We start from the raw sequence: 25,010 nt of genomic DNA, 5'->3' as shown, positions 1-25,010 counted from the left end.
CAGTGTCAAGTTATCTCAGCTTCGTTTTTAATAGGAAACATTTCCCCCCAATTTCCTTTTTTTGCTAGTGTGACAAATCTATTTTTCTCAATTCCATTCCTCAAGCATATATTAAGCACGTTAGTAGATACGTAGATATGCGTGCATTGCTTTTAAACCATATTTAGGTTCTTTTTGTATTATTGTTTATGATATTACCATCACGTGCTGTAAATATTCTGCTATCAGTCTTACTGACATTTGTTGTACAAGAACTTTCACTGGGTATTTTTTTTGTTTAGCTGTCAAATTTTGTTTTATATGTAATACAGTGGTACCTCGCAAGACGAAGCCTCGCAAGACGGAAAACCCGCTAGACGAAAGGGTTTTCCGTTTTGGAGGCGCTTCGCAAGACGAATTTCCCTATGGGCTTGCTTCGCAAGACGACAGCCCATAGGGAAATATCCGGGACAGCGGGGACGCGCAGCGCGTCTTCCTCACTGTCCTCGGACCTCCTCCGAAGCCGGGCGGTGGGGCGGGAACGCCTCCTTCCGCCGCCGCCGGGCTTCGGAACGCTGCTCCGAAGCCGGGCGGGGGGGGGGCGGAAACACCTTCTGAAGGCGGGCGGGGGGCAAAAGTCTTTGCTCCCCCCTGCCTGCCTGTCCCGGAGGGCTTTTGAAGGCAGGCGGGGGGGAGCAAAGACTTTCGCCCCCCGCCCGCCTTCAGAAGAGGTCCAGGACCTCTTCTGAAGGCTGGCAGGGGGCAAAATCTTTGTCCCCCCTGCCTGCCTTCCCAGGGGCTTTTAAATCGCCCCGGACAGCGGAGAAGTCCTCCGCTGTCCCGGGGCGATTTTAAAATGCCGCCCGCCAGCATTTTAAGATCGCCCGGACAGCGGAGAAGTCCTCCGCTGTCCCGGGGTTTTTTAAAATGCTGGGGGTGGGAAGAAAAGCCCTTGTCCCCCCCCCCAGCCTTCAGAAGAGGTCCGGGGGGGACAAGGCAATGCATTCCTATGGGAAACCGTGCATCGCAAGACGAAAAACTCGCAAGACGAAGAGACTTGCGGAACGAATTAATTTCGTCTTGCGAGGCGCCACTGTAGTTCTTTCCTTAACCATTTGCCATAATTGAAAGTAAGCAATCTTTTTTTAATGCCCCCTTTTTTCTCTTTGGTATTTTTAGGAAATAGGAGTTCATATCCCAAATGGTGGTGGTTATAAATTTACCTTTCTAAAAGGCCAATACATATATATAGAAATAAGAAGCAAAGCTTCACCATTTTGTCTTGCAACCCTAAGTGAAATTATTATTGTAAAATATATAACAATTTTACTGTGCACCAAATTATTGTGGTGTTGTTATTGTTCTTAGATTTATATCTTCATCAAAAGATCTTAGGGTGGCTCACGAGAGCTTGTTCCCTTATGTTGTGGTCAGTGCAAAAAGCTGAAATGGAGCAGAGCAGGATTTTCTTGCAAGAAAGAGTGGGAAAGATTATAGACAGCTAAGAGCATCATATTTATAGGAAAATCAGCTAGTAATTCTGTCCACAGAAGCTATGAAAACAAATACACTTCAGATTCTGAAGTAAAGCACAGGTATCAAAAACAACTCACAGAAAAACTTCCCTGAATAAACTGACCTCAGAGTGCTGATCCATGCTTGACAGAAAAACAACTTTATTTTCGTTTTAATAAAAAGAGCCAGCCTGGAATGTTCACCACTTTGAATCCTTGTGGTGCTTTCACCCAAGGGGCCTAGTGAGCTCTAAGTAAACTAATAAAATAAAATGATGAAATCAGAAATGTACTAAAAACATATTTAAATGGTGCAGTGCTAACTAGACCTTGTTGATTCTAGACTGAGTTAATGCTAGTTAAGACGTATCATGTCTGCCTTTTCACATTTTAAGACTCTCCAGGTGTTTATTTCCACTGCACAGCTAGCGTACCAACTGTTATCAGTTAAAACTGAAAACTCTAACCTGGACACACTTATGAAAGTATTAATAGTGCATAGTACTTTTTTAAAAGCAGAACTAAACTTGTTTGTTAGGGATGCGGGTGGCACTGTGGGTTAAACCACTGAGCCTAGGGCTTGCTGATCAGAAGGTTGGTGGTTCGAATCCCCGTGACAAGGTGAGCTCCCGTTGCTCAGTCCCAGCTCCTGCCCACCTAGCAGTTCGAAAGCACATCACGTGCAAGTAGATAAATAGGTACCGCTCCGGCGGGAAGGTAAACAGTGTTTCCATGCGCTGCTCTGGTTCGCCAGAAGCAGCTTAGTCATGCTGGCCACATGACCCAGAAGCTGTCTGCCAACAAACGCCGACTCCCTCGGCCTATAGAGCAAGATGAGCACGCAACCCCAGAGTCATCCGCGACTGGACCTAACGGTCAGGGGTACCTTTACCTTTAAACTTGGTTGTTATTTAAAAACTGATGCCCTAAGCATTTTAACCCACTTGTTTGTTTGTTTGTTTTTATTTATTTATTTTGGTTTTCAAAAGAATCAGCCTCTTGAGAAACCTGAATAAACTGGTGACTCTTTCTTCCTTTTGAATATTTCAATTATAATACCTTTTCTTGTGTGAAAATTGCAATAAAAACAAAGCAGGAGTTCTTATAGATTGGGCACTTTATGGTGAGGAGGAAACCCAGCTGTTGTCTACTGAGCTGAAATGGAAGGTTATGACAACTGTACATTCTTGGGAGTATTTGCACAATAGTCCCACATCCTGTTATCTTATTGCCTTCAAATCTAAACCGGAGATAAACATGTCATAATTAGCAAGTGCCAAATTCCTTCTGAAGTATATCATGATTCCTGTTCTCCTGACTTGTGATATATATGGAACATATGTGCAATGCAATATATTACTCTTAGATGTTTTATGTGGTGGTCCCATGGAATGAAGTGAAGCCACATCTAAGAAAACTTAAAGGCTTAAAAAAAAAAAGACCCAAGTAGAAGGATAAAAGTCTTGTTGCATTACATACATCCCTGCCTCTGAGGCACATTGATGTGGTCTGAACTGGGCACACATACATTTTATTGATTCTTTGCCGCAAAGTTGGCATGCATCAGCTTTTGATAGCCTGCTTGAGCAAAAATAATGCATTGTTGAATTGGCTGCCACCATTCTTGGGCAGGGCTCCAAGAGCAGAATAATTAATGTTATCCAAAGATACAAATTTGAACTTACATCAGACTATTTAAAAGCTGACCCTTGTACACATTGATGATCCCAAGTGGGTTTGTTACATTTATGATATACATATAGCCATTTATTACAAGCTGCATTGGTTGTTCATTTCTATGTTTTGAAGTCTTTGGGCGGTTGTTGGGTTGTGGTTTACCTGAGGTTCTGGCAGAGCTTGCTTGCTGGAGCCACGTGAACATTTCGTTAAACTTGTTCTGCATGTATTTCCACCGTGATGCATCTTAGCCACACCTTGTCATTGCTAGTGACATATATGGTAATCTCGAGGCTATGGACTAATCAAGTTGGAATGTAAACAGGGTGGAGAATCCCAGCTAGCTGCAGGTGCTGTGGCTGGATTAGATTATGGGATGCTTGCCTCAAAGCATGTTGTATGCTTTGAACACCGAAGGCTTAAGAGGTTTGATCCCTGGTATCTCCTCTGATAAATTTATGATAGGTATGCTAAAAGACCTTGCAAGGCTGATGTCAATCAGAATAGGTAGTGCTGCGCTAGATGCAACAATGGTCTGACTTCTTTGTAGATTAAGCACATTTTTAGACATTACTCTTTTAAATTTGTTTTGTTTTAGGTTGTAATGCAGATATAGAGAATGTCAAATCTCTTGTGTACCCTATCCACCACTCATAGAACAAATAGTCCCAGATTGGCTAAAAAACGTGTTTATGACAGATGTTTGAGACTGTTCAAACTTTTGCTCATTTTTAGCTGCGTCATCAAGCAGTTTCATTTTATTCACATATTCTGTACACAGATGCATAAATCACTTACCGTATTTTTCGCTCTATAACACGCACCCGACCATAACATGCACATAGTTTTTAGAGGAGGAAAATCCATAGGAATGCCACCCGTAGGCATTCCCTCCATAACACGCACATACATTTCCCCTTACTTTTTAGGAGGAAAAAAGTGAGTGTTATGGTGCAAAAAATACGGTAATTTTTTTCACTGTATGTTCTGGAGCAGGAATTGGAACTTGATGAATTGGCAATAATGACATGCAATGAAGTTTGCGAACGGCAAACATGTATGAAGGAAGCAGTCTATGCCGGTGAGCTTTTATTGGTGCAAAGAACCTTTTGATTAATAATAATTAAATTAATGGGCTGATCGTGGCAAAATTCTGTATTTTGGATAGGCAAGGTATGGTGCCATGATAAGTGCTTCAGCCACAATTTTGCTTAAAATTGTGTGTATGCAAGCTTTTTGCAAGTTCAGTGGGCCTTCCGCATAGTTGTGCTTAACATTTGAATGATGGACTGCTGCAAATCCTTCTACAAATGCCCAGTATGTAATGTAATTTTGTCATCATGCCAAAAACACCCCTAAACCTTACTTTAAAAAATCTGATTAGACTTGATACATAGAAGATTAAATAGGGAATTTTAAGACTTGACCTCCCCTTTCAACACCCTACCCCTTTTTTATATCTTGCAGTCAAGCCATCAAGTTGTTTTGTATGATGTATAGCTTAATGCTAAAGGTATTTATTAGCTTTAATTTCTTATTCAGGGCACAGTGGAAGAGGTGTCTTCAGTTGCTTTACTGGTCTATAAATAAAACTCTTTTTTTGTTTCAGAAAATAATTGCTATGTTTAAGTAGCAGAGAAGGGCCTGGTGCCATGGAGTATGTTGCTGAGAAGATGTATTTACATGGAATAGGCTGTTCTTTGTCTGAGTTGCTAGGCAGAACTTCAGACATTCTTAAAGTCTGAACATTCCAATATGTAGCTGATCATAGAAACCATTGTGGTCTGCAAATAAAGCTTTAAGCATCTTGTCTAACACACATGAGCAGTCTGGAATATGGCAAGCCTTCTTGCATAGTTAAAGTCATGCATTTAGAAGAGCATTCCATAAGGGTCAGATCTCCAAAATTATTTCACTGACCACAGAAAAAGTATAAATAGATTAGAAATGCAAATATTTTCATTTGCTGCTGTCTGCTTTCTAATGTACAGTAGAATAATGCCTCCCATGTTGACTAAAAAGGGAGTGCAAGCTAATGTTGAGTAAGACCAGGATTCCACCCAATACAAGGCAGCTCTTGTTTGTTAACATTTTGCAGTTTCACTCGTTTGCAGCCAGATTACTTCCTCCATCCATGATTTGCTGTGTGTAGTTTCTGGCAAGTACCATTAAATGTTCAAATTTTCCTTGTGTCTTATCATCAGGTCCTTGTACAGTGGTACCTCGCAAGACGAATGCCTCGCAAGACGGAAAAACCGCTAGACGAAAGGGTTTTCCGTTTTGGAGGCGCTTCGCAAGACGAATTTCCCTATGGGCTTGCATCGCAAGACGACAGCCCATAGGGAAATATCCGGGACAGTGGGGAAGCGCAGCACGTCTTCCCCACTGTCCTCGGACCTCCTCCGAAGCCGGGCGGTGGGGCGGGAACACCTTCTGAAGGCGGGCGGGGGGCGAAAGTCTTTGTCCCCCCTGCCTGCCTTTCCAGGGGCTTTTAAATCGCCCCGGACAGCGGAGAAGTCCTCCGCTGTCCCGGGGCGATTTTAAAATGCCGCCTGCCAGCATTTTAAGATCGCCCGGACAGCGGAGAAGTCCTCCGCTGTCCCGGGGTTTTTTAAAATGCTGGGGGTGGGAAGAAAAGCCCTTGTCCCCCCCAGCCTTCAGAAGAGGTCCGGGGACAGACTGTCCCCGGACCTGGTCTGAAGGCGGTTTCCCTAGGAACGCATTAATTGATTTTTAAAGCATTCCTATGGGAAACCGTGCATTGCAAGACGAAAAACTCGCAAGACGAAGAGACTTGCGGAACGAATTAATTTCGTCTTGCGAGGCACCACTGTATTAAGTTTCCTGTCATATGTCTTTGGGGGTTCTAAGCAATTTTTGTGTAGGGGAGGCAAAAGGATTTCTTTATCAGCAGACAATATTGAGTTTCTGGGGTCATTCATTGGCTCTTCCCCTGAATGCATGCTTAGCTAAACTTCATTTGTTTCCACCAAAATATTTCCTATTTAATCTCCTTATACCTTTCTTCATCAACCTCCCTTGCATGATGGTCCTCTAATTGACTTGCGGATGGATGGAAGCACGCATAGCTCCTAATTGCTTATCCTGATTGCTTACACACTCGCCTGCAGCTCCCTGCATTTCTCCACTGCCCAGTCTACTGGACCCTCAACCTCTTTCTCATCCTACTGTTGTATCCTGATGAATGCTTTTGGGTCTTCCTTTTTTGCACAGGATATCTAGCTGTCATAAAACCCTTGACACTGACTTACTGTTGTCCAAGTTTGGCACCTTGGCTCTTTATGATTATTGGTGATTTTCCAAGAGTCTGATGCTCTACCAGGGTTTGCCTTCATTTGAGGACCAAAATAGCCAGGCTTTCACTACATGAACATGCTGTTGATGTTTTACAAACAATTTCCCCTTCTCTCCCCCCCCCCACCTTATTCAGAGGAGACAAGTGCAGGGAGTTTCTTACATAGACAGATATACAAAGCAGAACTTTCCTTGGTTAGCTTTAGAAATCAGTCCCTTCAACTCTGTAGGAGGCTTTATACATAATAATAGCTCCTGCCTGCTTTTGGCTTGTTAATCTGTAGTTGGTATGTGGGTAATGTACATAGCAACTAGCAGGGTGGTAATTTGATCTTTTGTTCTGGGAGACACACCCTAATAAGAGAGAAGGGTTCTGTCAAACTTGTTTAGCTCATCTCAGCCATGTTATAGTGAGGTGAAACAGCTCCAGAACTTTCCTGCTGTGTTACCCTCATGCCAGGGAGACGGGATGCAAGTTAGAGCCACGTTGACTTGGGCAGAATAAAACTTGCAATTTGAGGCTTAAGCTGCCACACAGGAAAATGACTGACCAAATGGCAAAGTACTTTATGGCAATGGTAATAGAATGAGATGTCTAAGGGAAATTAGCTCAGGCTAGAAAGTGCAGATGTATTGCTAAAGAAAATGGTGAGTTTGTTCACTGCTTATTTGTAGCGGTTTTTCACAGCAAAACTGCTATCGCTTTTTGCAGTATATATTTGTTAATGGATTTTTTTTGTTGTTGGTGTAGAGAACACAATTGAGCTTCCTTCAAATCAGTGAATGAATCCAGATTCCCTTCTTCCATCGGATTTTATGTTGATTTATGCCCGTCCTCCCTCTGCTGACTGTAATTACTTGAACATATCTGCCAGAGGCAGTTTCTCTCATCCCTTGCCAGTGAACAAGCCTGGCGTTGGCTCTGAACCTGTGGTAATATTGCACCGTGCGTCTTTCATTAGGCTATGCTGGGCACTGTTGGCCATGCTCCCTTTGCCATGTACTTTACAAAACATCCCTGTAATGGAAACGAGTTGAAGCCTGATCCATGGGAAGTGTTGATAAGAAAGTTAATTCTTCATTATGTTCAGTGCTGCATTTTATGGAGGGAAGCCTGGCTGAAAATGTGTGATATTAGTAATATTGTTGAATAGTAGTGGGAGTGAAGATCACCAAACACATCTTTTTTTTTCTTACTCTGGGGGAAAGAAATGACATGGCAATGTTTTGGGTTCCCATTTCTTCATTTTCACTTCTAATTTCAAATCTGTTCTTTCTCTTGGATTCCAACAAAATAACTGCCTAGCTTCATTAGACTGGTACAGTTCTCAAACTTTTGTCACATCTACATATGGCTGAGCAGGAAAGAAATCGTTATCTGACACGTAGCCCAGAATGCATTTTTGCTGATCAGTGCATCAGCACTGTGTACGCCAGTTATAGCTCAAAATGTATACCTAGTTATGACCTGTAACATATAAATTAAACTCAGCAGCAAATCTACCTAGAATCCTTGTACCTACCTTAAAAGGTAAAGGTAAAGGACCCCTGACAATTCATTTGCAAATGACTCTGGGGTTGCGGCGCTCATCTCGCTTTACTGGCCAAGGGAATGAACGTTTGTCCGCAGACAGCTTTCCAGGTCATGTGGCCAGCATGACTAAGCTGCTTCTGGCGAAACCAGAGCAGCGCATGCTACCTATTTATCTACTTGCACTTTGGCATGCTTTCGAACTGCTAGGTTGGCAGGAGCAGGGACCGAGCAACAGGAGGAGGAGGAGGAGAAGGGTTTGGATTTGATATCCTGCTTTATCACTAGCCTAAGGAGTCTCAAAGCAGCTAACATTCTCCTTTCCCTTCCTTCACCACAACAAACACTCTGTGAGGTGAGTGGAGCTGAGAGACTTCAAAGAAGTGTGACTGGCCCAAGGTCACCCAGCAGCTGCATGTGGAGGAGCAGAGACGCGAACCCGGTTCACCAGATTACGAGACTACCGCTCTTAACTAGTATACCACACTGGCTCTCCCCATCACAGGGATTCGAACCACCAACCTTCCAGTCGGCAAGCCCTAGGCACAGTGGTTTAGACCACCTACCTTAGCCACTGTCAAACCTGGTTTTAAATTTTAAAAGTCTGATACCTTAAAAATAAAATGGTATTCAAGGAAGCAGTGTTGCTCCTGAGTGTGCACTGACTGTGAGTGCATGGCCGGGGAAGATTGCTAGAAAATATGTTCGACATTTTAAGTGTTGTACATTGCACCCTTCTGTTTTTTAGTCAAATATATGATATAGAGATGATCTGGAAGAATCTTAAAGAGTGGGAAGCAGGAAAAAGAACAGAATTCTCACATCTAAAACCAGGGAATGAAAAGAAAAACTAGTTAGAAGCTGCTTCCAAACTGGAAAACTGCAATAAAGAAGAGAAGGTTGAAAGGCAGCTACCTAAGTATGCCATTTCTTACACTAAGTTGTAAAATATATGAATATAATTGGTATTTTGAGGGAGGCAGCATTGCTAAATTCAGGGCTTTTCAGAGGAAGGATGAGTTCATTTAGCCTTAAACCTCAAACTTTTTATAAACGGTAAGAAGTCTCAATGCCAGTGAAACTATGAATACTATTAAAATATATCCAGAAGTACTACTAAGGCTCTGCTTTTGACAGAAAATCACTGCAAACTATAATTTTTGGCTCCAAAAATCTCTTCCAAATTATATGTGGTGACTTAGCATGCCACTTCTTCCTTGCTTTATTCTACTGCTTTCTGGAAAGGGTGGAAGTATCCTACCAAAAGCCTTTAGATAGACCTGCCCTACGCACATTAAAATGTGTGCAGGACTGGCTTGCAAGAACCAAATCCCCAATACAGTAATCCAGGGGTTTTCAATCTTTTTGAGTCCATGGCTCCCTCACACTGCCCCACCGGGGCCTGGGAAGAGGATCCCTCCAGCCTTAGTGACCTAATGGAGACTGGCCAAACATGAGGCCAGCACCATACCTTGGGTGCTGCCAGGCCTGCATGGCAGAAAAGCTCCCCTTCAGTGCCAGGCACTCAGCTCCCAGGTAAGCCTTGCTCACAGCAAGCACAAGAAAGGCTAGTGTGTTGCCTGCCAGCCTGCCAGTCCATTCCCAACAGCAAGAGCTGGCTGGGAGCTGAGTTCCCTCACCTGCTTGCTTGCTTGCTTGCTTGCTTGCTTACTCCGAGGCTGCCTCTGCTCCTGGCAACCAGCACCCCCTGGCCAGCCCCAGAGGCATCATTCACCTGCAGAGCTTGTAGCCAGGGCTGCTGCAACAAACATCTGCCTTTGGGAGGCAGAGACACAAGAGGGCATCAGAAGGAAGGAAAGAGGGAGAGAGGCCAGTGTTGCCCGTAGCACCCCTGGCAATCATTCAATGCACCCCAGGGTGCCACGGCACATGGGGTGAAAACCACTGCAGCAATCTGTTTCTGTTTGTACACTGTCATGAGGAAGGCAGTACACATTTCCACTGTTTGCACCATTCCTCCTTCAGACTAGCTTTTCAGATGTGCGTGTTCAACACTGGAGTTGTTCATTACTTCTATGTATGTCTTGGGCTGGCTGAGGCAAGACGACAACGAGGGGTGGCTTGCAGTGGACCCTGGGGAAGACTCCAGAAGACTTGGCAAGTCACTGTCTAATCCACAGGTTTTTGATGCTGAGGATCCTAAGGGTGCGGGATCCAAATTTTCCTCATCCTGCGCTCAAGTCTCATCAGTCACCACAGTGAGATCCACACACCCTGCCTTCCTCCCTCTCTAGAACTGTCAGAGGCTAGTACTGAAGCTTCCTGCCACTCTGTCCATCCAGCCTTTAAAGTCAGACACAGATTCTACCCTTGCCTCTCCAGAGGGGGGTGCTGTGCTTGATTCTTCGGCCTCTCAGGAGGTAGGAACACCTTCCCTGCCACTTAAATCTCAGACACACCAATGGATGTGTGAACAAGTGTTCCAGCCTCCCAGGTGACATGTGAGATTGCTTGCTAAGGAACCAAACTGCAATTCTGTGCTAAGTCTCTCTCTCTCTCTCTCTCTCTCTCTCTCTCTCTCCCTGCCCCCCTCCGGGCTCCAAGAGGAATGCAAGGGGCATGTTGTCGGTTCAACGTATTTCACTAAGCTTCTCGAAAGAATCACCCTCTGAGTTTGTGTGCTTCGATTGGGCTTGCAGCAGAACAATAGGTTGCCCTTCTATGAGACCAACATAGATGTTAGAACCATTTTGCACAGTTCACACAATGAAGGGCAGAGCTGGTCTTCTGTAAAAATTTCCTGCTGCAACCTTCCCTCACATTAAAACTCTTGTGCAGTAAACCAGCACAGCAGGAAGAGATCGGTGATGAAGGCTTTTCTCTCTGATATGGTAGCTTACAACACCAAAGCCTTCCTCCTCACGACCACCATGGGAAAGTGCTAAAGTGCTAGATGCCACAATTCTGCCACGTCACACTCTGTAATGTGTAGGATGTTGCTTTGCCCTAAATTCACGAGCAGCAGGAGGATGTGATAAAATGGACTGCATTGGCTGTAGGCGAGATGTTGCTTTTTGCATAATTCCTCGTGTTTAGAAATTTGTTCAAGTAGACCTAGCTGCTTCCCTACTGTGCTAATGAAGTGTAATGGCAGCATGTCTGCTGTTTTCTTTCTACTGTAGAGGAATGCTCATGAGCAGTCAAAAGGCTCCTTCATATCTCTGCTTATAAAGTGGAGATACGGTTATCCAAAAATCTCCTTGTCACATGGTCAGAAAGATCACGGATTGTTTCCAGGCTGCCGCTGTTTTGCAGGAGAGATTCAGTCACATACTGGATAATCTTTAAGACCGCACAGTGAAAGAGAATTAAGGAACTCAGACAGAACTAATGTGCTTCCCTTTGTGCAACATGTGGGATAAAAGTGTGCTAGGTGTGTAAAGTTTGTAAAAGTAAGAAGGCAGTGAGAATGGTGGGGGAAAATGAGTTGCAGGGCATGTTTTTCCCTAAAAGAGAGTTCTCCCTCCTTTTTTAAAAAAAACAACAACATATTTTTATTAACGATTTCTTGGTTTACAAAAGTATGTGCAGTGTTTCTTTTTTCAAGTTACATTTTCTACAGATCAGTTTCATTTGCTGAGACATTAGTGTTATATTAGGAAGAAAAGGGGGAAAGAGGTGGAGGGGGGAATGGTGAGTGGGGGTGGGGTCGGGTGGCAATATTTCTATTCTACTTAATGTTGTGTGGGTTTTTGTGTCAGCGTCGCTTGTGTGGGTTTTTACTATTCGCTTGTGTTCCTTTTACTATTCACTTGTGGTGAGAGAGGTTGTGGTTGGCCTAGTCCAGGGGTCTGCAACCTTTAAGACAAAAAGAGCCACTTGGACCCGTTTCCGAAGAAAAAAAACTGGGAGCCGCAAAACTCGTCATTATAAAAATAATTTTTTTGTCACTTTTTTTAATTATTTCTTTGTTTGACTCCTCAGAATTACTCCTCCTCATAGAAATAAACGTTAAATTAACAAGTTACCTTTTTGTGTGTGTGTTTTCTTCACTCCCCTTCAAAACAGTGACCAGCGTACATGCCCCCTTTCAATGCAGTGACCAGCGTACATGCCCCTTACAATGTAGCGGGCGAGCGGGCAGGAAGGTGACATCAGGACAGTGTGTGACTAACGCACACACCGCCCCCATGCGACGTCACAGCCAGTACAGCGCCCGCCACAGTGAGGAGTGTCGGGGCGCACAATGTGCCTCCTCGCCTCGCTAGTATCCGCCCCGGAGCCGCAGCAAAGATGTAAAAGAGCCACATGTGGCTCTGGAGCCGCGGGTTGCAGACCCCTGGCCTAGGCTGTGGTGAACTTTGTTTTCGTGTGTGAGTGGGGTGGGTGGGTGTTTTTGAATCAGGTTAGCCATATTGATTCGTACGCTGTTGGCGGATTCTTGTCGTTGTCTTGTTGGGCTGTGTAAGGCGTCTTCTTCTATTTGTCCCCGTGTCGGTTTAAGTTTGTTGGTTGGTTTTTCTAATCAGGCTGTTTTCTCCCTCCTTTTTTTACCACATTCTGCTCAAGGTCTTGTGACGCCATTGGCCAAGCCAGCTTTTCATCCTTTTATACACACAGCCCCAAACTCCCTGCTGTGATGGGGAAGGGGAATAGAATACGAAACATGGTCTTGCGTGAATGGTATTGCTTTACAGAGAACTTTCATTGACACAGAGGAATGCAATCCTTACAAGTCAGGACCTAGTTCCAAAATCTGTTTTGGTTACCTCATCAAGGAACACTCCATTTAGATATGAAAGGTACCATGTGAAACTTCTGGTAAAGCTATAGATCTTATTACGCAACACATTCCTTTAGGCATCCCAGTAATGAAATGGACTACAACCAGAAATGCAAAATCTATAATCACAGTAAGTGAGTGGTGTCTGTTACAAAATACATCCCTCCCAAACTTACTGTAACACATGTTATTAGAAATAGGGTAGTTACTTTGTAATACCAGCATTGAATTCCAAAGCTGACTGTTTTTATATTGGTCAATTGAATTAGGCAGTTTGAATCAGTCTTCTCATACGTTCTTCAGCTCGGTGTTTAACTGTTGCTCTTTATTTACCTTAATATGCTGAGTGACTCCTGCAGAGTTTGAAAAGCATGGCCACTAGAATTAAATTAGGACAATTACCTTTATTTGCATTAATTACACATCGTTTAACTCCTGCGGGAAAAGATATAGCACCGTTGCAATAGACCAAATTTGGGAAACTTGGCTCTCCTAGATGTTGCTGAATTGATTATTATTATTCCTGGAAGCTTCAAGTTATTGTTTATTTTCCAGCAGTAACTAAATACAGTATTTAAATTACAATGTGGTGTATGTATCCCACAGCAATAGCAGCCTTGGCAATGCCTCTTCATCTCACAAACCAGTGTGCATTAAGGTATGTTGGTGGCTCCACCGCTGGAACACAGTACCCAGAAAGAATCTCCTAATGCAGCCATTTTGCATTGTGTTTACATTTTGCTGCTTGTTAGTTGTGAGATGAAAATAGATGGCAATCAACTCAAATGATAACTTTTATTAGCCACTGTATTCTAGGGTCTAGATAACCTCTTAAAGTCTTACAAGGGTACCACTGACAGGATATAACTTCTAGTTTCTCTGATCCTATTAATTTTAATTGATCTTTATATACGTGTGTATGTGGATGTGTATTGCATACCACTTAGAAACCACAAATTTAAGTGATATATAAATTATTCTAAATAAATAATAAATGATTACTTAGCAAGTAGCAGCAAGGACCCCTGTGTGATATAGCCTGCTCACCAGACAAGGTTTAACTGGGTTAAATATTGGCTGCCCATGTCCTAAGTATGATCTTTATCTGCCTTTAGTTCTTCAGTAGTCATTGGGTAAATTCTATATGTTACTGGTTAGTAATACCTGGTTAATGTGAGTGTTTCACTCCACATAAATATTTAAATCCTTAATCTTCTCTTTTGCCACACGGAAAAAGAAATCAACAAGACTAACCTAGAACTAAAATATGGATTTCACAAAGAGCGTTGAAAATCTACTTCAGTAAACTTTGACAGTAGCAAGCAAGTAATTACACAGGAATTTCAGAAATGTTGTTTAAATAATTAGTTTTTTATGCATTGAAAGCAAAGCAGGCTCATACTTGGGTGTAGGCACTGGAGTAAAGGAAGTCGAATGCTCTGAAATTGATAGCCTCGTTTCTTCTGGAATGTGATTTGTCAAATGAGGTGCATGTGACGCGCACTGGATTTCTTTTTCTTTTTCTTTAATTGATGTGGATTAAAGAAATGCACCACACCTCTGAATTAACCAGTTGGTGAATGGTGTGTGTGATCAAAGTATGAATCATAATGCTTTAAAAGCTAATGATTTATCACCACAGTGATATGATATATTAATGGCTTAAGGGGACGAGTAGTAAAATAAACCTTGGCTTTTAAACAGCAGTCATACAACAGTTGCCAAATGCCATTTTTGAAGCAGTCTTTTTCTGTTTTTCTGAGCCAGAACAGTAGAGTGGGCAGGGCTGGATTTAGCTTGGGGAGAACTGAACAACGCTATCTTTGCTGAGTGTTCATTTAAATATAATGTCATGCTGGCTACCAAAGCGATATGAGCAGGAAATCCACAGCTACTAGACATCTCTAATGTCAAAAACATATCAAAGGCAGGTAAGAGGCTCTTATCAAACCTTTTTATGAATAGCAATGCCCTATCTAATACACGATATCATTACCAAGGCTGTAGGGCAAAGGTAGCAGACACAGGGATGTGGGGATTAGTTAACATAGTTTGCGTCAACTTGGCCAGTGGAGAATGCTGCGCATTGCCTGCTGGGAAAAACCTCTGTTCTGTAATTCCTTCTGTATGCAGTTTCTAGTGAGATTAGACATTGTGATGCAAAGTATGCACTGATCTCAGTATGCAGAATGAGCTATTTAATGATGCCCAGCATGTTTCAGCTAGATGAGGTATTCCTCTAGGATTTTTTTTTTTAAAAAAGAGTACAACCTACTCTTTCTTCAGTACATTGAGATCGATTCTCTTTTTTTGTCTACTCTAGTTGATGCATCCCATTTTTTTGTGTGTGTTGAAAGTACAAGTTGTCAGCTAATTGCATTTCTTAAATGTCATACTTACTAAAGTACCTTAGAAATAAAACTGTTGGCTGCCTGTGATATTTACCGTATTTTTCGCTCCATAGGGCGCACCGGACCATAGGGCGCACCTAGTTTTGGGAGGCGGAAAACATGAAAAAAATATTCTGAACCCCAGAAGCCAGAACAGCAAGAGGGATCTGGCTTCTGGGATACCGTGTGGCTGTTCTGGCTTCTGGGGTAACCCCGCCAAGCCTCTTCAGGGCAGCGGGATGAAGGCTCCCCCTGCCCAAAGAGGCTGCGCAGGGCTAAAGCAGAAGCCAGGACAGATGCGTCGCTGAAGGGGCACTGCGCCTTCTCTCTCTCTGTGCAGTGCCCCTCCTTCACAGGAAAGGTGCTGCGCAGAGAGGGAGAAGGCGCAAGCACCCTTCAGCGAAGCTGGAGAAGGAAAAGAAGAAGACTCTTCTGTTCTTTCTCCGGCTTCCAGGACAGGCGCGTCGCCGCGAAGCCAAGGAGCCTGCATTCGCTCCATAGGACGCACACACATTTCCCCTTCATTTTTGGAGGGGAAAAAGTGCGTCCTATAGAGCGAAAAATACGGTATTTATTAAGGACATTTTTAAACCTCCCTTCATCAATTAATCCCAGAGTGGACTAAAACAGCAATTAAAGCAACAACTGTAACAAAATACTATTATTATTATTATTAGTATTACTATTATTATTATTATTTTTAAATATAATTTTTAAGTTTTCCATATTTCATTACATTTCCATATCAAAAATAAAAAAATCCATAACTTAAAGTATTGCTTAAATAAAGCATCAACTTCCTTCCCTCCCTCTAACAGACTTCCACACACCTTTACCAATTTCTTCACATTCCTATATCCACTTTTTTACCTTATATCAATCTTTTAGCAATCACCTTCTTAAATGTAAATCAGCTCCTTAATTTCCCATTACCAAACATTTCAACACAAACCTACAAACGTTTTCAACTGTTTACAATTTTATTTCATATAAAGTATAAATTTGCACCAGTCCTTTTGAAACAGTTCATCACACCGATTCCGGATCTTTCCCGTCAGCTTTGCCAGCTCCACGTATTCGACCATCTTTACTTGCCAATCTTCCAATGTGGGGAGTTCTTGCTGCTTCCATTTCTGGGCCAGGAGTATTCTTGCAGCCGTTGTGGCATACATAAACAATTTTACATCTTTCATTTGAATTTCCTCAATTAGCCCCAACAGAAAAGCCTCTGGTTTTTTACTGAAATTATACTTTACATTCTTCAATTCATTATATATAAAATCCCAGCGGCTTTGATCTTAGAGCAAGTCCACCACATATGCAAAAAATTCCCCTCTTTGTCCTTACATTTCCAGCAGGCTTTATCCTGATTCCTGTACATTTTGGCAAGCTTACTTGGTGTGATGTACCAGCGGTACATCAACTTCATTAAATTCTCTTTAAGTGCCAGTCATGCTGTAAATTTAATTGTTTTTGTCCACAATTTTTCCCACCTCTCAAAATCGATGTTGAGTCCCAAATTCTGAGCCCATCTTATCATAACACTTTTTACCTCCTCATCCTGTGTGTTCCACTCCAATAATATCTTATATATATATTTTTTACAGTATTTTCCTTTTACTACTCAACAGTTCTGTCTCAATTTTAGATTTATTACTTCCAAATCCATTTCTTTTATTGTCTTCTCGAAACACACCCTGTAGTTGGTGGTATTGCAACAAATTATTATTATTATTATTATTATTAATAATAATAATAATAAAATACATAATAAACATTCCAGCATACCAATTGCAGCAGCAGACTGATGTTCCACAAGTCTCTGGGCAAACAGATTTTAACGTGGCACTTAAATGTCAACAATGTCCATGCCAGGCTTACTTCCAGAGAGAAGGTAGGTCATAACTGGGGTGCTACCACCAAGAAGGCCTTATCTTGTGTCATCACCCTAGTGCTGGAACAATGAAAAAGCTTCCCCTTGATCTAAGCACCCAGGCAGGCTGCCAACATGAAGTGGAATTTCATATACCTGGTCCCTCAAGTGATATCAGAGGGCTTTATAAGACAGTCATCTTAAATTTAGCCTAGAAATGATTAGGTCATGCAGCTTTGACCTTTCAGGATCAGTGTTCAGGATCCTTGATGTCTGTCTCCATTATCTTGCTTTGGCATACTGTACTAACTGTAATTTCCAGATTGTCTTTAAAGGCAGCCCCATGTAGAGGGCAATATCCAAATGATCAAATAATACAGACACTAGTATAACTGTTTAAAAAGATGAATGCCATTAGAAAAGAATGGTTCAGAAGAATGGTAATTTATGAAGGGGGTGGGAAGACATTTGAGGGTTTAGCAGCTATTTGTTTTTCTGGCTTGAATGTCGTTATGAATGCATTACTAATGCGTTAAGGCATAACAACCTAGCAGTTCGAAAGCACCTCAAAGTGCAAGTAGATAAATAGGTACCGCTCCGGCAGGAAGGTAAAGGGCATTTCCATGCGCTGCTCTATGTTTCGCCAGAAGCGGCTCTGTCATGCTGGCCACATGACCCGGAAAAACTGTCTGCAGACAAACGTCGGCTCCCTTGGCCAGTAAAGCGAGATGAGCGCCACAACCCCAGAGTTGTTCACGACTGGACTTAACAGTCAGGGGTCCCTTTACCTTTACCCTTTAACCCTGTATGTTTAATGAAAGTTGCAGGAATGAATTGCAATGGGAACCTGCAGATTATGAATAGAGACACAGTATGGTAGACATAGTTTTGAACAAACTTTCAGGCCCTTGAAGTAAAAATGCAGCAAATTTGTTATCGGGGCCATTTCCCTGATATAATGTCACCTGTGCCCTCATTAAAAGATAGCATAGTCTTGCATTCCTAAGCATGAATAATCATTAGGGATGCTGATAGTCAACTCAAAACGTGTGGTTGCCCCTGACATTACTACAAACCTACAAAAATCAGTGTGAGGTTGGGGTCAATGTGGAAGGGTAGAGATCATACTTGCAGCTCCTGTGTGTTTCTGAAACCTACTGAACACAACAGCGTGGGTCCTATTCTGCCCCTTCTCTATGTCCAAACTTGGGAGGGAGATTGGAACTTGTCACACTCACCAGGATAAGGGGGCCGGGGAGGTTTTTCACCATTCTGAGTAAAATTGCAGATTTGAGAAATAACATCCTATGTATATGTCTAAAAGGGCTGCATTCTCTTGTTTCCCATTTTCTGAAAAGACAGCTTATGATATGTTTTCTTTCTAGGCAGCTACTGGGAAAAGTTTTGGGAAGAACGACTTCCGTGCTGCTTTGGAAAATGGAGTCCTCCTGTGTGAGTAAGTATTTTTGACAAGAAAAGGCTAGCATTTATCTGTAAAGCTTTTTAAAGCTGTTGATGAGTGCAACAGCAGAAGCAGCTCTGCTCTTCTCAGGCTTACAAGACTTAGTATTTTGCTTTGTCTTCCAGGATGCCTTGCACACCCCATGGCTAACATGAAAAATGTTTAATTGCAACTGAAAATATAATTGTGTGCGCTCTTGGGTGTTTTATTTAATGCATTTCTCTTCTATACTTTGTTTGATGCATATAAAACTAAACATTAACCACCTTCAACAGAGGCAATTTTGGTATAAATCTATCCACTTCTATTATTCCCATGCATAATGTGACACAGTCCTCCTCTTCAGCCAAGTGATGCCAAAAAAATCTGCAGAGAAGGTGGGTTGTATCAACACCAATTCTGAGGATCGTTTAGTTCAGAGGTTGGGATCCTGTGGCCGTCCAGATGTTGATGGGCTGCAGCTCTCAGAATCCCTGGCCATTGGCCATATTGGCTGGGGCTGATGGGCACCCAACAACATCTGGAAGGTGCTGGTGTGTTTTTCAATATGTATTACATGATACATATCACATGCAATATGTGTCATGTGTTTCCCCATATGTCCCTACCACCCCAATTCCAACATAAGTTGTGACGTGGTAAGATAAAGAAATACACATGAGCATTCATTTGTATTTTCTCTCAAAATATGCATTTTAAATATATGTATTTTTAAAAAAACTGAGAATGTTTTGGAACATCAGAAAGTGTCTTCATCAGTGGAGAACCCCAAGTTCTTACCTGTACATTAGCCTGGGATGTGTGAATCAAGTCAGTTTCTGTTGAAAGTCTATTTACAACTAAATTCCTCAATCATCTGAGGAGAGGGAGCTTTCTCTTCCTGGCTTCTCTTACATATTATCTAGCAAAAGGATACCCCAAAAGTGTCAGTATTTGGGAGTGCTATGGTACTATTCTCCCAGTGCCCCAGCATGGTACTTCTCCCTCTCTTCCTCTGCCACATGTTTAATAAGTAGTTGTGGTTTTTGGAAAGGTTTAAAACTCCTACCAGGTACCCTTTCCAAAGATATATTTTCCTAAGTGCTTTTGTCATATTTGGCAATAGAAATGTGAAAATATCTGGCATTTGGCAGATGGGATTGCCCCTGTTTTTGAAGCTTCCCTTCATTCATACTAATGAGCACCCACTTGCAATCAAGAAAGATCTTGGATGATAGCCTTTAGAAATGAAATTCTTTCTGAGAATGCAAAGCTGCACTGCTGCAACTTGTTTAATTCTATGGTTAGGATTTATAGATCATTCACTTGATGTTCTCCCCTCCACTTATTCTCAAGTATTTGTGAGTGAACTGAGAAAAAAATGTTTTTACCTGTTGGCATGCTGTTGTATATAAATGGAAGACCTTCAATTACGGTGATCTAGGCTACCAGGCTTGTGGGAGACAGAGCTGTTACTGTTTCTGAAGTTTTATTTTGCTTCAGATACTGTATTTATAGGCAATTTTTCAACTTTGTCATAATGAATCTTCCTAAATTAAGACCTTTGGAGTCCATGCCTCATTCTTGGTGGGGCTGGTTCACACATATAGCTCACCACCTGACAACCATCACATCAAGTGATGACATGCATGTGTGATTTATCTTAACGCCTTTCAGTAGAGTTAGTCCACAAAACCCTGGCAAGTAAGCAGTTGTGAGCTACTTGCCTGTGTGAACCACTCTGTTAGGACTGTCAAAACTGGAGGCAGAATATTGATTGAGTTCTGCCTTGTTAAAAATCTGCTTTGGGGAGATTTGGGTGCTGCCTGTTCACATAACACTGTGTAGCTGTAGCTGCTGCCAGCTGGACTAAGCCCAGCGTTCATTTCAGCTCCAGTTTTGTATGTTGAACTGGTCAGTGCTTTAGTTGGACCTGGTTTTTAAGTGTATGGTGAATCTCCCAGTTGTGTAAATTGGCTGTGATGCATATGCTACAAGAGGGTACTGAACAACTTTGTTCCAAGTCACATTTGTTTGTCCTTCTCTGTAGTAATGATGGGAGTGATGACTAATACTCCCCCCCCCTTCCTCGTAGCAAAGTGTAGTCTGATCTTACATGGGTGGTGTTTGCTTTTGTTCTGTCTGGGTAAGGGAACTGGTCCTTGCTTGGTCAGTACAACTTTTCTAAATGAGGAGCACAAGAGTTCCCCAGAAGCTTAGTAGAGGCTATTCCCAATGAATTGAAGTTCATGAATTCCCAAAATTGAAAATGGTGTATAAGCCTCTCTAAAAGACAACCCAGCCCGTCCCCTTCACTAGTCTCTTCTTACAATGTGATGGTTGCATTCCCTGTGGTGAGGCCAGCAAAAGGTCTGGCCAGCAGTTCTTGTGAACCATCAGCTCTAAGACACTCCCAAACTCTTGCAATGCACAGGGGGGATTCCTTGGCGGGTAAATCCAAGGGTTCCTTGGAGGCAGAAAGTTTGAAACAACTTTTTTTTAAAATAGCAGGTTGCACAAAACAAAACAGAAAAGATTCTTTTCTATGCATGCAGCTTCATGGTACGAACAGCAATATTTTGTGTAACTACCGTACCTTGTATTTGTTTAGTATGTATTTTCCCATGCTTAAAGATTTTTGTTTCTTTGTTTTACATTTCCCAGTCTTTTGATACTTACGTGTACACATGCATATGTTATATTTTTTATCAGTAGAAAAGCTGAGGCAAAGGCAGTTGTCATCTGTTTAATTGATTCATATAGTTTAAATGAGAGGAGCAGTACTTTGTAATTTTAATGCTTATGTTTAGCCCTAGAGTAAAATTGCATTATAAAACCTGGTTAACTCTCATTCTTTTCTAGTCTAATTAACAAGATCAAACCTGGCATCATTAGAAAGATTAATCGTCTGTCAACACCAATAGCTGGTCTGGTAAGTCGTAAAGAATATTTTTGCATTGTCAGTTTTGCTTTCTGGATTTTGTTTATTCAAATTAGCACTGGCAAATTGGATTTTTAGAGGTGATATTAATATAAGGTTTGGGTGCAGTACTGGCCATTTGTGCCCTCTCATCAGCCCCAGTATGGCAGGAGGTCAGGGATGATGGGAATTGTAGTCCAACAACATCTGGCTTCCCCCTTGTTACAGTATAGACTTACTAGATGTTCACAACATGTTCTTAATGTATTGATATTGGTAAAGCTATGCCAAGCCTAGTAATGTACAGCAATATTTTCCTTGAATTGGTTTTCATCTCATTCTTCATACCAACACAATTACTAAGCATTACTAATGTTGCCTTTAAAAGGATAGTCGTCTCTCTCTCTTTACTTCCTGCCTCCATATGCAACATCTGGGTCAAGTTTTAAAGTAACTTATCTAGTGTTTTATTCACTCCCACCATGATCCCCTATCTTTCCTCCAATGATGGTATTCATTTAAATTTAACAAACTCTCCTGCCGTTGCTAAGCAAATGAATTATATTTTGAAACAGCAGATTAGTTTGTTTCATTGCACCATTTGAAACAGAAAATGTATTTTTAATAGGGATAAGCAACTTCAGGTCTAGGGGCTCTTAACACTTCCTATGTTGGACACATTAGCTATTTCCCCCCCGGGGGATACAGGTAGATATATTTTTACACCACATTCCCTTGCGCAGTGAGTCAACATTTAACCCTTCCATAGCAGGAAGAGTGATACTGAACCAAAATAGACATTTTATGGCAGATTACCACTGAAGAAAGGGTAAAATTGCTCCTCATCCAATCTGTGTAGCTGTTATCCAAATGCTCATTCCCTATGGCTGCTGCTTACCAAAGAAAAGCATGTTGGGGCAGATCCATCATAGATGTCTATGCAGCATCTAGCGTGGTCCTCAGAAGATGAGGAGAACTAGAGAGCAACTTTATTGCTGATGGCATAAGTGCAGTGCAGGGGGGGGGGGATCAGAAGCCTTGGTATCTTAAGTTGAGCATCCGTCTTGTATAATGAGAGGGGCTGTACCAAGACACAGCTCTACTGGAAGATGTTTGGGAGAAGGGAGGTATTGATAGCCAGCCTTTTTAGATGTGTTAAGAATATCTCACCAGTTGGAACGTGAGTTGCTGACCAAAATGTTTATAGGTAATAAATTATTTTTAAAATGAAACAAAGAAGAGGTGAGTTCCCTCAGGTGAAGTAGTATTTTAATGCCTTGGGCATGGTGGGTAGGATTATTTTTAGAACAGAACCCGTAGCATTCTTCACAGTACTGTTCGTCACTAAGCACATTTGAATGTTATTTCTCTTGAAAATGTTTGGGGAGCGATTGAACGTTTTGAATCGGGCATTGTGTACTGCAGGAAGGGCAGCATTCCAATTAGCAAATTCCATCTGTGTGATGCTCTTTACATAAAAAAAGCATGCAGTGAAAGCTGGGCTTCTTAAGCTGCAAATAAGATGTGAATCGACTTGTGAAGCAAGCATTTCCATAGGAAAACTAAGAGTACGTTGCTGGGGTGGGGTGGCGGTCAAGGAAGCTAAACTAAAAGACAGATAATATGTTCTGAAGTATGCATATGTAGGGCAAAGTAAAAGCCCCTTGCAGGTGAAGGAAGTAGTCCTTGCCATTAAAAAAACCCCACAATAATGCATGAGGGCATGGAACCAAACTTCTGCAGCAAAACAAACATTGTGATTGTGTTAGTTAGCTACACAAGTACACACAGTCCCAGCTTGGTTGGATAGATAGTCTGCTGTGACTTAGCATTGTATAGAATTGACAAGCAGAGGAAAAATGAAAGCATATGTCCGTATACATCAGGAGTGAGGGCAATGCAAGGGCCACACTTCTGGGCAAGGGCCCATGAGCAGGCAAAAATGAACAGAGCAACAAATTACCTCTGTATCACTGTGTGTCTAGTTTCTGCACACATCTCTCTATCCTCCATCCCAATAAGATGCATTATCAAAATTCAAAGACACAATCCAACCAGCTGAATTGGGTTGCCAGTGAGGGAGGTATTATGGGCTGGCTGTGTGTGATGGGGGAATGTCCTGAAGATCGTGGGGCCATATTTGGCTCCTGCAACTGAGATGTCTCCTCCCACCACCTGCTGTACATATTTTCTTTTCTCTATACTGTATGTGCTGAAGCTTGTATCTGAGTTTTTTGTTAGTGCAGTATATGTTCCATGCAGCCCACAAACAAATTGATAAATGGCAGCAAGCTCCTTTACAACAGGAGGGGTTTTCTGTCCCTGTGCTAGACAGTTGAAAACTTTACATGAACTTTCCTCTGTAGTGCTATTGTGCACACTTGCTGCATGTGGGTGTGTCCTGAGCTGTTGGGGATAATGTTCGCAGTGGAAGCACAAACAAGTCAACAAATGGTATTTGTGGATGATTAAACACAGCAGCGGAGCTAAGGCGTTCAAAGGTCATTGATGCCATAAAGGGTAAGCATACTTTTGCCTGCCCTGTGAAGAGATTGTTCTGTATTGTGTTTCCTGCTTACCGCTGGAATTGCAGCTGGAACCACGGCAGGTCTGAACCACAAACCAGTTAAGCCAGAGCAAATAGTTTCTAGTGGGTGTAGCATTTTTGAGCATCAGGGCCCTGCAATGTTTTCAAGCTGAATTCTTAGTAAATGTACTCCTGGCTTCAGTGTAGGAGGCAATGCGTTGGCAACCCTGGCAATGGGCGGATGAGGAATGTGCAACATTTGCCCTGCCCTTTACACTTCCTGGGCAGCTGTCTAGTTTCAGGCAACTTTTAGCCTGTATTTCTTCTCCAACTCTGGTTTGACAAGTGAGTGTTTGTGTGATGTGCCACCACTGCTGTTTGTCAACGTTCCCCTCTGTTAACAAAACTACCAAGTGTCAACAGAAGCACATACTCCAGAAAACTGTGCCTGTTCTACAGAGTGATGTGTGTTCTGAAGTTTATAGCAATAAAAGCAAGTATCAACTGTAGCAGCCTGTTCACAGGAAGCAAATGCAGGAAAGGTTTAATGGACTGAAAGAAACCTCCAAGCTTCAAATGAATCTCTGCACCTGTTATGTTTTCAGATAATATGGTACCTTGAGAGTTAAACTGCTCTACTTCATTTCACATTGAAATCCTTTACCTTGTATATATTCAGGCATTCTTAGTTGCCAATATCTCCCTAAAGTTGTCTTCTCCTAATGCCATATTCTGGCATTCTTAGGTCATATTACAAACTTTTGTTATTACAAAACTAAGGCCCACTAAAGGGACACGGGTGGTGCTGTGGTCTAAACCACAAAGCCTAGGGCTTGCCAATCAGAAGGTTGGCGATTCAAATCCCCATGACAGGGTGAGCTCCCATTGTTCGGTCCCAGCTCCTGCCAACCTAGCAACTCGAAAGCACGTCAAAGTGCAAGTAGAGAAATAGGTTACGCTCCGGCGGGAAGGTAAATGGCGTTTCCGTGCGCTGCTTTGGTTCGCCAGAAGCAGCTTAGTCATGCTGGCCACATGACCTGGAAGCTGTGTGCCGGCTCCCTCGGTCGGTAAAGTGAGATGAGCGCCGCAACCCCAGAGT

At 42.3% G+C, this 25,010-nt stretch overlaps 1 protein-coding gene across 1 annotated transcript in view; it reads left to right on the top strand.

Annotated features, from left to right (window-relative positions):
- LMO7 (LIM domain 7) overlaps positions 1-25,010 on the top strand; it is a 148,362-nt gene that overhangs the window by 32,704 nt on the left and 90,648 nt on the right. Inside the window, exons 2-3 of the mRNA XM_082221440.1 lie at positions 18,409-18,479; positions 21,327-21,396. Of these exons, the coding sequence (XP_082077566.1) occupies positions 18,409-18,479; positions 21,327-21,396 (141 nt within the window). The remainder of the gene's footprint in view (positions 1-18,408; positions 18,480-21,326; positions 21,397-25,010) is intronic.

The sequence above is a fragment of the Podarcis vaucheri genome (genome assembly GCF_965113315.1).
Source record: "Podarcis vaucheri genome assembly, chromosome: 4".
NCBI lineage: Eukaryota > Metazoa > Chordata > Lepidosauria > Squamata > Lacertidae > Podarcis > Podarcis vaucheri.
The sequence above is the reverse complement of the archived record's forward strand: the minus strand, read 5'-3'. Positions and strand labels throughout refer to the sequence as shown.